General features: G+C 41.5%; 1 protein-coding gene across 1 annotated transcript in view; it reads left to right on the top strand.

The window, feature by feature from the left end:
- The window catches only part of eln (elastin), a 122,993-nt gene that overhangs the window by 72,415 nt on the left and 37,809 nt on the right, over positions 1 to 12,769 (top strand). The window contains exons 30-39 of the mRNA XM_033046078.1: positions 312 to 347; positions 1,092 to 1,103; positions 1,224 to 1,319; positions 2,040 to 2,075; positions 3,214 to 3,369; positions 4,053 to 4,088; positions 5,236 to 5,319; positions 6,416 to 6,523; positions 10,736 to 10,771; positions 11,511 to 11,594. Coding sequence (XP_032901969.1) covers positions 312 to 347; positions 1,092 to 1,103; positions 1,224 to 1,319; positions 2,040 to 2,075; positions 3,214 to 3,369; positions 4,053 to 4,088; positions 5,236 to 5,319; positions 6,416 to 6,523; positions 10,736 to 10,771; positions 11,511 to 11,594 — 684 coding nt within the window. The remainder of the gene's footprint in view (positions 1 to 311; positions 348 to 1,091; positions 1,104 to 1,223; positions 1,320 to 2,039; positions 2,076 to 3,213; positions 3,370 to 4,052; positions 4,089 to 5,235; positions 5,320 to 6,415; positions 6,524 to 10,735; positions 10,772 to 11,510; positions 11,595 to 12,769) is intronic.

Genomic DNA, 12,769 nt, shown 5'->3' with positions numbered 1-12,769 from the left:
GATAGATGATTACAAATTCAATCATAAGAAATTCCTATTCTCCTAAACCATCGGCGATTTTCTAAAATTACTATGGAGGTTTTGAAATAATTTTCTCTCATTATTAGCTGGAGACAGTGTAAAATGTCATCAAGCAGCAACTCCTTGTGATTTTGTGATGGTAGTGTAGTGAAATCAGCACCAATTCCAATTGTAATTGCAAATGCTTGTTTTGTCCTTCAAGTTGAGTCTTTCAGAAATGTGATCTACTAATATATTATTTGCACAATATGAGGCTACATTCTCTTATCAATCTTTTTTTTTCATTGCAGCTGGCTATGCAGCAGCTAAAGCTGCAAAATATGCAGGTATGTCTTCCTATTTTCAATAGAAAAATTTGAAAATGCTGGTAATTTAAAATTAAAATGTATAATACTGAACAATCCTCAGCAGGCCCAACAGTGGTGGAGAACAAACATAGGGTCTCAGGTCCCCAGTATATTATAACGCTTCTTGCAGGAATCATCAAGGTTGTAGTCAAAGGAATCTACAATTAGTATTAAAATAATTAAGGACAAAATTGGGAAGTAATTTTTAAAGTTCAGTTTAATCTATACCTCGTTTTAATGTAAGTGGCAGTGGAAATTTGGTACATCATTCTCCCAAACTACAATAATGATCAATCAACTGAAAGTTAGCACGAAGATTATTTTAGGTTTTGTATAAATTAATTAAATCAAATTTTGTGACAGGAAATGAGCTATTGATTAAGCTGAACAGTGTAACAGGCTTGAGGTGGTGTTCTTAAGTTATGCTCTTCCTGTACTTGAATCCTGCTGTTGCTCACCAGTGTTTTTATTTATGCCAGTGTAGTGCTATGAGCACATCTACTGGCATTGTAGGACGTTACAGAATAGTTCCAGTCCTAGTGTTTATGGCTGAAATCCTTTTAAACGTTTGATCACAATCCACTTTCGTTTCTCACAGTGAAGTAAAGCTGCCTTTCATGCCTGGTAATAGATGACCTAATAACACTGCAGTAAATTGTCCATAGTCAGTCTGAGTCTTTTAAATAATTGAATATACTGAACTCTACTCTATTGTCATTCCAGGGGCTGTGCCAGGTGGAGTTCCTGGTGGTGTACCTGGAGGCTATCCAAGGGGTGTACCTGGAGGCTATCCAAGGGGTGTACCTGGAGGCTATCCAAGGGGTGTACCTGGAGGCTATCCAAGGGGTGTACCTGGAGGCTATCTAGGGGGTGTACCTGGAGGCTATCTAGGGGGTGTACCTGGAGGCTATCCAGGGGGTGTACCTGGAGCTGCATATGGAGGCCTTCCAGGTGATCTTTTCTCTTTTAAAACCTTTTCATTTTTATTGAAATGTCTTGAGTGGTAAATTTCAGTTTTACCATCCATTCACTTTTTTACCAATATTACAATTTTTAAGTAGATCCTGAATCCTATAGCCACGACAGACACAAGAACAAAGAGGAAATGAATGTTCTAGGAGACATTTGATCTCTTATTTGTCTGGTTTTTGAACCAAGAAACCTGTGGTGCAAATAATCATAGGTACATGCTTAGAAAGGTTTTCATTGCCATTTTCTGGAACAATTGCCAATGCCTCCCTTCAACATGGCATGCAGGAAGCATTTTCAAACTTTTTACTCAAGTATTTCACTTGTGAAACTACATTGGTATCAGGTGTCATGGCCAAAACAATTTAAAGAAATTAGTATGCGGCAGCACACTGGCACAGCTGATAGAGCCGGTCTCATAGCGCCAGATAACTGGGTTTGATCCAGACTTCAGGTGCTGCCTGTGTGGAGTTTACACGTTTTCCTTGTGACCGTGGGTTTCCTCCGGGTGCTCGTATTTCCTCCCACATCCCAAGTGCGTGTGGGTTTGTAGGATAAATGGCCTCTGAAAATTGGCCCTAGTGTGTAGGGAGCGGTTGCAAAAGTAGGATAACATAGAACTAGTGTGAACGGGTGATTAACGGTCATTGTGGACTCTGTGCCGAAGGGCCTGTTTCTCTTATCAATCTTTTTTCATTGCAGGTGGCTATGCAGCAGCTAAAGCTGCAAAATATGCAGGTATGTCTTCCTATTTTCAATAGAAAAATTTGAAAATGCTGGTAATTTAAAATTAAAATGTATAATACTGAACAATCCTCAGCAGGCCCAACAGTGGTGGAGAACAAACATAGGGTCTCAGGTCCCCAGTATATTATAACGCTTCTTACAGGAATCATCAAGGTTGTAGTCAAAGGAATCTACATTAATTAAGGACAAAATTGAGAAGTCATTTTTAAAGTTCAGTTTAATCTATACGTCGTTTTAATGTAAGTGGCAGTGGAAATTTGGTACATCATTCTCCCAAACTACAATAATGATCAATCAACTGAAAGTTAGCACGAAGATTGTTTGAGTTTTGTATAAATTAATGAAATCAAATTTTGTGACAGGGCATGAGCTATAGATTATGCCGAACAGTGTCTAAGAGGGAACTGCAGATGCTGGAAAATCGAAGGTAGACGAAAGTGCTGGAGAAACTCAGTGAAGGAAATAGGCAACGTTTCCTATTTCCTTCGCTCCATAGATGCTGCTGCACCTGCTGAGTTTCTCCAGCACTTTTGTCTACCTTCCAAGCTGAACAGTGTAACAGGCTTGAGGTAATGTTCTTAAGTTATCCTCTTCCTGTATTTGAATCCTGCTGTTGCTCACTAGTGTTTTTTATTTATGCCAGTTTAGAGACATGAGCACATCAATTGGCATTGTAAGACGTTACAGAATAGTTCCAGTCATATTGTTTATGGCTGAAATGCTTTTGAACGTTTGATCACAATCCACTTTTGTTTCTCACAGTAAAGTAAAGCTGCCTTTCAAGCCTGGTAATAGATGTCCTAATAACACTGTAGTAAATTGTCCGTAGTCTGAGTCTTTTAAATAATTAAATATACTGTGGCGGCATCTGGTGCTTGGGCCACTTACTATGCGACAGTGCCTCGGCAGTCAGGGCTAGGGTCACGTGACTGGGTAATGGCGGGAAGGAGTTGTCATGATGTTTTGGGGTGTGCCCTAGTACATGTATTCTGCCCCGGGTCAAGCTTCCCCCATTCGCGTGTGTGTTGTTCTCTTTACTTCAACAATTAAGATCTCTTTGATTCACCACACATGGCTTGCATATTCGCCCGCCATAAAACTGATGATTGGATCTCTATTGTCATTCTAGGGGCTGTGCCAGGAGGAGTTCCAAGGGGTGTACCTGGAGGCTATCCAGGGGGTGTACCTGGAGGCTATCCAGGGGGTGTACCTGGAGGCTATCCAGGGGGTGTACCTGGAGGCTATCCAGGGGGTGTACCTGGAGCTGCATACGGAGGCCTTCCAGGTGATCTTTTCTCATTTAAAACCTTTTCATTTTTATTGAAATGTCTTGAGTGCTAAATTTCAGTTTCACCATCCATTCACGTTATAGCAGTATTACAATTTTTAAGTAGATCCTGAATCCTATGGCCATGACAGACACAAGAACAAGGAGGAAATGAATGTTCTCGGAGTCATTTGATCTCTTATTTATCTGGATTTGGAACCAAGAAACCTGTGGTGCAAATAATCATAGGTACAAGCTTAGAAAGGTTTTCATTGCCAATTTCAGGAAAAATGGCCAACTCCTTCCTTCAGCATGGCATGCAGGAAGCTTATTCCAACTTTTTACTCAAGTATTTCACTTGTGTCATGGCCAAAACAATTTAAAGAGATTAGTATGCAGCAGCACACTGGCACAGCTGATAGAGCCGGTCTCATAGCGCCAGATAACTGGGTTTGATCCAGACTTCAGGTGCTGCCTGTTCTCCTTGTGACCGTGGGTTTCCTCCGGGTGCTCGTATTTCCTCCCACATCCCAAGTGCGTGTGGGTTTGTAGGATAAAAGGCCTCTGAAAATTGGCCCTAGTGTGTAGGGAGCGATTGCAAAAGTAGGATAACATAGAACTAGTGTGAACGGGTGATTAACGGTCATTGTGGACTCTGTGCCGAAGGGCCTGTTTCTCTTATCAATCTTTTTTCATTGCAGGTGGCTATGCAGCAGCTAAAGCTGCAAAATATGCAGGTATGTCTTCCTATTTTCAATAGAAAAATGTGAAAATGCTGGTAATTTAAAAATAAAATGTATAATACTGAACAATCCTCTTAAGGCCCAACAGTGGTGGAGAACAAACATAGGGTCTCAGGTCCCCAGTATATTATAACGCTTCTTACAGGAATCATCAAGGTTGTAGTCAAAGGAATCTACATTAATTAAGGACAAAATTGGGAAGTCATTTTTAAAGTTCAGTTTAATCTATACGTCGTTTTAATGTAAGTGGCAGTGGAAATTCTCCCAAACAACACACACGCAACAACCCAGTACATCATTCTCCCAAACTACAATAATGATCAATCAACTGAAAGTTAGCACGAAGATGGTTTGAATTTTGTATTAATTAATGAAATCAAATTTTGTGACAGGGCATGAGCTATAGATTATGCCAAACAGTGTCTAAGAGGGAACTGCAGATGCTGGAAAATCGAAGGTAGACGAAAGTGCTGGAGAAACTCAGCGAAGGAAATGGGCAACGTTTCCTATTTCCTTCGCTCCATAGATGCTGCTGCACCTGCTGAGTTTCTCCAGCACTTTTGTCTACCTTCCAAGCTGAACAGTGTAACAGGCTTGAGGTAATGTTCTTAAGTTATCCTCTTCCTGTATTTGAATCCTGCTGTTGCTCACTAGTGTTTTTTATTTATGCCAGTTTAGAGACATGAGCACATCAATTGGCATTGTAAGACGTTACAGAATAGTTCCAGTCATATTGTTTATGGCTGAAATGCTTTTGAACGTTTGATCACAATCCACTTTTGTTTCTCACAGTAAAGTAAAGCTGCCTTTCAAGCCTGGTAATAGATGTCCTAATAACACTGTAGTAAATTGTCCGTAGTCTGAGTCTTTTAAATAATTGAATATACTGTGGCGGCATCTGGTGCTTGGGCCACTTACTATGCGACAGTGCAGTCACGTGACTGGGTAATGGCGGGAAGGAGTTGTCATGATGTTTTGGGGTGTGCCCTAGTACATGTATTCTGCCCCGGGTCAAGCTTCCCCCATTCGCGTGTGTGTTGTTCTCTTTACTTCAACAATAAAGATCTCTTTGATTCACCGCACATGGCTTGCATATTCGCCCGCCATAAAACTGATGATTGGATCTCTATTGTCATTCTAGGGGCTGTGCCAGGAGGAGTTCCAAGGGGTGTACCTGGAGGTTATACAGGGGGTGTACCTGGAGCTGCATACGGAGGCCTTCCAGGTGATCTTTTCTCATTTAAAACCTGTTCATTTTTATTGAAATGTCTTGAGTGCTAAATTTCAGTTTTACCATCCATTCACGTTATATCAGTATTACAATTTTTAAGTAGATCCTGAATCCTATGGCCATGACAGACACAAGAACAAGGAGGAAATGAATGTTCTCGGAGTCATTTGATCTCTTATTTGTCTGGATTTGAAACCAAGAAACCTGTGGTGCAAATAATCATAGGTACAAGGTTAGAAAGGTTTTCATTGCCAATTTCAGGAAAAATGGCCAACTCCTTCCTTCAGCATGGCATGCAGGAAGCTTATTCCAACTTTTTACTCAATTATTTCACTTGTGTCATGGCCAAAACAATTTAAAGAGATTAGTATGCGGCAGCACACTGGCGCAGCTGATCGAGCCGTTGTCTCATAGCGCCAGATAACTGGGTTTGATCCAGACTTCAGGTGATGCCTGTGTGGAGTTTACACGTTCTCCTTGTGACCGTGGGTTTCCTCCGGGTGCTCGTATTTCCTCCCACATCCCAAGTGCATGTGGGTTTGTAGGATAAATGGTCTCTGAAAATTGGCCCTAGTGTGTAGGGAGCGGTTGCAAAAGTAGGATAACATAGAACTAGTGTGAACGGGTGATTAACGGTCATTGTGGACTCTGTGCTGAAGCGCCTGTTTGCCATGATGTATCTTTCAATCAATTAATCAATCAATCAATTTCAATCAATAATGTCATTTAGTTCAGGTTCCTGAAGTCTAAGCTGAACACAGGCTTGAGGTGATGTTCTTAAGTTATCCTCTTCCTGCAATTGAATCCTGCTGTTGCTCACTAGTGTTGTTTGTTTATGCCAGTTTAGAGCCATGAGCACATATACTGGCATTGTAGGACGTTACAGTATAGTTCCAGTCGTACTGTCTATGGCTGAAATGCTTTTGAACGTTTGATCACAATCCACTTTCAGTTCTCACAGCAAACAAAAGCTGCCTTTCAAGCCTGGTAATAGATGACCTAATAACACTTCAGTAAATTGTCCATAGTCTGAGTCTTTTGAATAATTTAATATACTAATGATTGGAACTCTATTCTATTGTCATTCCAGGGGCTGTGCCAGGAGGAGTTCCTGGTGGTGTACCTGGAGGCTATCCAGGGGGTGTACCTGGAGGCTATCCAGGGGGTGTACCTGGAGCTGCATACGGAGGCCTTGCAGGTGATCTTTTCTCTTTTAAAACCTTTTCATGTTTATTGAAATGTCTTGAGTGCTAAATTTCAGTTTTACCATCCATTCACGTTATATCAGTATTACAATTTTTAAGTAGATCCTGAATCCTATATGGCCACGACAGACATAAGAACAAAGAGGAAATGAATGTTCCAGGAGACTTTTGATCTCTTATTTGTCTGGCTTTGGAATCGAGAACATGTGGTGCAAATAAACATAGGTACAGGCTTAGAAAGGTTTACATTGCCATTTTCAGGAAAAGTTCCCCTGCAGCTTGGCATGCAAGAAGCTTATTCAATTTTCTTACTCAAGTATTTCACTTGTGAAACTACATTGGTATCAGGTGTCCTGGCCAAAACAGTTTAAAGAAATTCGTATGGGGCGGCACACTGGAGCAGCTGATAGAGCCGTTGTCTCACAGAGCTAGATAACTGGGTTTGATCCAGACTTCGGGTGCTGCCTGTGTGGAGTTTACACGTTCTCCTTGTGACCGTGTGGGTTTTCTCCGGGAGCTCGGGTTTCCTCCCACATCCCAAGTGCATGTGGGTTTGTAGGATAAATGGCCTCTGGAAATTGGCCCTAGTGTGTAGGGAGCAGTTGCAAATGTAGGATAACATAGAACTAGTGTGAACGGGTGAATGACGGTCATTGTGGGCTCTGTGCCCAAGGGCCTGTTTTTCAATCAATCAATCATTCAATCAGTCAACATTGTCATTTAGTTTTGGTTCCTGAAGTCTTTGCAAACAGGCTTTGTGTTTTAGTATGCCTTAACATGTGTCACCGTATGGTATATCCAAAGTTTCATTTAAAGATCTGGAATTATGTGGAATAATAATAGAAAATACTTGAAATACTCATCAGGTAGGCAGGGAAATAGGGAAGTGGAAAGAGGGAGGGAGGGCGAATGGGCAGGATCCTGCTTAACATCATTTATTAAGTAATGGAAAAGTTGATTAAAAATGCACCTAATTAGTGATTAAAAGCATTAAACTAAAGCAGCTGTTTTCAAAGAAAGAAAATATCTATTTTCTCTCATAATCCATTGACCTGTATTCCCCCTAGAATGAAAGGGTCTTAGATCCTGCAGCAGATCTGACCTGATGTAGCATTAACTGGTAAATTTCAAACATAGTAGGGAATTCTCACAAGACTGATCTCCCATGCAGGAATGAAATGACCAAATCAATTTCAGACCAGATGTGCATGAGGTCATTAAAACGATTGAATGTTGGATTCAACCTGATTGGAACCACTGGCAAAATTTAGCAAGCTGTGTCAATTATTTCAGGTCAGAACTTACATCAGGATTGTTCTTGACCATGAAAGTTGACTCAGCTTCTCCTGGAAAATATTGGTAGTTCAATCCAAAGTGTGTGCAGGACTCAGTTTATATAGAATTAAGGGACAGAAGTTTAGGGGTAACATGAGGGGGAACTTCTTTACTCAGAGAGTGGTTGCGGTGTGGAATGAGCTTCCAGTGGAAGTGGTGGAGGCAGGTTCGTTGGTATCATTTAAAAATAAATTGGATAGGCATATGGATGAGAAGGGAATGGAGGGTTATGGTATGAGTGCAGGCAGGTGGGACTAAGGGAAAATAATTGTTCGGCACGGACTTGTAGGGCCGAGATGGCCTGTTTCCGTGCTGTAATTGTTATATGGTTATATGGTTATATATAGCTAAGTTTAGGGATACCCCTGCAAACACATACGTTCTGAGCTTACCTGATTATGTTAGCCATTTCCTGGCCATGCTTTGCAGCTGAACATCTTTGGAGCAGCATCTTGTTACGTGCCATGTAATCCCTTCTCAGATAACCTGGGACAAAATCCATGAGATCTTTCTTGCATAAGGACTGTAGGCGTTGAGAAAGAGAAAGTTAAAGTATTACCTATTTAAATTATTTGCTTTAATTTAATGCTTTTAGTTTATCCTGTTTATGATGTTGATGAGGCCAACTCCATTAACTTCACCAGTAAAACAAATGTGTTGTGCTACAGGTCTTCATTTAGTGCCAGTTATAACCAATGTCCTCCGCTCTGATGTTGTGGCCTTTCGCCAAGTTGGTTTACTTGTCGTAAGGCCAAAGCCTCCTCTTCCCTGCTGCACTTGCCCCACGATGTCTTTGTGTCTCAGGGCTGATGAAGCTTGCTGTACTGCATCAGATGGTGTCCACTTCCGGCCAGTTACTAGGGGCGGCGCAACAGCACTGATGGTCTTGTCTCTAGAGTCCCTCAGTGTCATCTGGAGTCTTACTTTAGAACACTTGTATTCCTCTGTTAGACTAGTGAGAGGTAGTTCCAGGACCCCTTTGCCATATAGGCCGATGTTAGTTAGACATCGTGGGACCCCGAGCCATTTCTTCGCGTATGAAGTTATGGTTCGCTCCATCTTCTCCACAGTTGTTATTGGGGCTTCATAAACGGTCAGTGGCCACATTGTCCGAGGAAGGAGTCCAAACTGTAGGCACCAGAGCTTCAGTTTCCCAGGCAGTAGGGTCTGATTGATGTTCTCCAGGCCGTTGACAATTTCTTGCCTTAGTTGTTGCACCTGCTCTTTGTCCTTGAGACTTGCGTTGTACCATCTGCCCAGGCTTTTAACTGGCTGTTCAGACACTGTTGGTATTGGGTCGTCACCGATACAGAACCTTGTGTCTCTTTGCACCCCCTTGACTATGGAGATGCTTCGAGATTTACTTGGTTTGATTTTCATTCGGGCCCACTTGATGTTCTCCTGCAGCTTTCCAAGTAGCCGCTTGGTGCATGCTGCAGTAGTGGTTAGTGTTGTCATGTCGTCCATGTATGCCCTGATGGGTGGCAGACGGAGCACAGCCCTGGTTCGTTCACCGCCCACCACCCATTTTGAGGCCCTGATGATGACGTCCATGGCCATTTTAAAGGCCAAGGGTGAGACTGTGCAGCCTGCCATGATGCCTACTTCCAAACGCTGCCATGTTGTACTGAAGTCAGCTGTTGTGAAGCACAGCTGCAGGTCTTGGAAATAGCTCTTGACCAGTGTGGTGATGAGCTCTGGTACATGGAAAAAGGCAAAAGATTCCCAAAGGAGTTCATGGGGAACTGAACCAAATGCATTGGCCAGATCGAGGAAGATCACATGTAGGTCTCTCTTCTCCTTCTTAGCTGCTTGGATCTGGTGCCAGATCATGCTTGTATGCTCCAAGCAGCCCGAAAATCCTGAAATTCCTGCTTTCTGTACAGATGTATCAATGTACTTGTTTGTTACCAGATAGGTGGACAGCCTTTGTGATACAATGCTGAAAAAGATTTTCCCCTCGACGTTGAGGAGACATATTGGCCGGAATTGGCTGATGTCTGACGCATCCTTTTGTTTAGGTATTAGCACGCCGCCGGCCCTTCGCCAAGCCTTAGGTATTGTTTGCTTCTTCCACACCACCCTCATGAGCATAAAATTCAGATCAAATGAAATTGCACAATTTGTAACACAATAAAATAAATAATCCACCTCTTTGGCTATTTGCTCATGCTGCTCAATTCTTTATTATTTGGTATACAAAATATCAGTCATTCCATGGCATTCACAAGAAGATAATTTACATGGAAACCTATGATAATTAATGGGTAGGTAGACGGAAAATGCTTGAGTAACTCAGTGGGACAGGCAGCAACACTGGAGGGAAGGAATGGGTGACGTTTCGGGACAAGACCCTTCTTCAGTCTTGACTCGAAACGTCACCCATTCCTTCCCACCAAAGATGCTGCCTGTCCCGCTGAATCACTCCAGCATTTTGTGTCTACCTTCGATTTAAACCAGCATCTGCAGTTCTTTCCTACACATAATTAATGGGTAAATAGCTGTTTTATAGTATTTTTCTTAATTCGTAATATTTTCGTAATTGGAAAAGTATTACTATGAAGTGATAGTTAATTACAAATTCAATCATAAGAAATCCCTATTCTCCTAAACCATCGCCGATTTTCTAAAATTACTATGGAGGTTTTGAAATAACTTTCTCTCTTTATTAGCTGGCGACAGTGTAAAATGTCATGAGGCAGCAACTCCTTGTGATGGTAATGTCGTGGAATCAGCACCAATTCCTTAATTGTAATTGCAAATGCTTGTTTTGTGCTCCTTCAAGTTGAGTCTTTCAGAAATGTGATCTACTAATATTATTTGCACAATACGAGGCTAAATTCTCTTATCAATCTTTTTTTTCATTGCAGGTGGCTATGCAGCAGCTAAAGCCGCAAAATATGCAGGTATGTCTTCCTATTTTCGATAGAAAACACAGAAAATGATGGTAATTTAAAATTGAACTTTATAATACAGAACAATACTCAGCAGGCCCAACAGCTGTGGAGAACAAATTTAGGGTCTCAGGTTTCCAGTATATTATAACGCTTCTTACAGGAATCATCAAGGTTGTAGTCAAAGGAATCTACAATTAGTATTAAAATAATTAAGGACAAAATTGGGAAGTCATTTGTAAAGTTCAGTTTAATCTATACCTCGTTTTAATGTAAGTGGCAGTGGAAATTTGGTACATCATTCTCCCAAACTAATATAATGATCAATCAACTGAAAGTTAGCACTAAGATTATTTGAGTTTAGTATATTAAATTAATGAAATCAAATTTTGTGACAGGAAATGAGCTATAGATTAAGCTGAACACAGGCTTGAGGTGTGTTCTTAAGTTATCCTCTTCCTGAACTTGAATTCTGCTGTTGCTCACTAGTGTTGTTTATTTATGCCAGTTTAGAGTCATGAGCACATATGCTGGCATTGTAGGACGTTACAGAATAGTTCCAGTCGTACTGTCTATGGCTGAAATGCTTATGAACGTTTGATCACAATCCAATTTCGCTTCTCACAGTAAACAAAAGCTGCCTTTCAAGCCTGGTAATAGATGACCTAATAACACTTCATTAAATTGTCCATAGTCAGCATCTTTTAAATAATTGAACATACTGATGATTGGAACTCTATTGTCATTCCAGGGGCCGTGCCAGGAGGAGTTCCTGGTGGTGTACCTGGAGGCTATCCAGGTGGTGTACCTGGAGCTGCATCCGGAGGCCTTCCAGGTGACCTTTTCTCTTATAAAACCTTTTCATTTTTATTGAAATGTCTTGAGTGGTAAATTTCAATTTTACCATCCCTTCACTTTATATCACTATTACAATTTTTAAGTAGATCCTGAATCCTATGGCCAAGACACACACAAGAACAAAGAGGAAATGAACGTGCTAGGGACATTTGGTATTTAATTGGTCTGGCTTTGGAACCAAGAAACCTGTGGTGCAAATAATCGTAGGTACAGGCTTGGAAAGGTTCTCATTGCCATTTTCTGGAAAAATTGCAAACTCCAGGAAGCACATTCAAATTTTTTTACTCAAGTATTTCACTTGTGAAACTACAGTGATATCAGGTGTCATTGCCAAAACAATTTAAAGAAATTAATATGGGGCGGCACACTGGCCGCAGCTGATGGAGCCGTTGTCTCACAGCGCCAGAGAACTCGGTTTGATCCTGATGTCGGGTGCTGCCCATGTGAAGTTTACGTGTCCTCCTTGTGACCGTGTGGGTTTCCTCAGGGTGCTCAGGTTTCCTCCCACATCCCAAGTGCATGTGGGTTTGTAGGTTAAATGGCCTCTGAAAATTGCCCCTAGTGTGTAGGGAGTGGTTGCAAAAGTAGGATAGCATAGAACTAGTGTGAACGGGTGATTGAAGGTCATTGTGGACTCTGTGTGCCAAAGCGCCTGTTTGCCATGATATATCTTTCAATCAATCATTCAATCAATCAATAATGTCATTTAGTTTAGGTTCCTGAAGTCTTTGCAACCAGGCTTTGTCTTTTAGTATGCTTTAACATGTGTCATCATATGGTTTTGGGGGAAGGGTATTGGCACGGATAGAGAACTGGTTGGCGGACAGGAAGCAGAGAGTAGGAATTCATGGGTCCTTTTCAGAAAGTGGGATGCCGCAAGGCTCGGTGCTGGGATGCCAGTTATTTACAATATATATTAACAATTTAGACGAGGGAATTAAATGTGAAATCTCCAAGTTTGTGGATGACACAAATCTGGGTGGTAGTGTGAGCTGCGATGAAGATGCTATGAGGCTGCAGGGTGACTTGGATAGGCTGGGTGAGTGGGCAGATGCACGACAGATGCAGTATAATGTGGATAAATGTGAGGTTATCTACTTCAGTGGCAGATAATTATCTGAATGGTGTCGGATTAGGTAAAGGGGAGGTGCA

The sequence above is a fragment of the Amblyraja radiata genome, chromosome 28, assembly GCF_010909765.2.
Source record: "Amblyraja radiata isolate CabotCenter1 chromosome 28, sAmbRad1.1.pri, whole genome shotgun sequence".
In the NCBI taxonomy this organism is placed as follows: Eukaryota; Metazoa; Chordata; class Chondrichthyes; order Rajiformes; family Rajidae; genus Amblyraja; species Amblyraja radiata.
The sequence above is the reverse complement of the archived record's forward strand: the minus strand, read 5'-3'. Positions and strand labels throughout refer to the sequence as shown.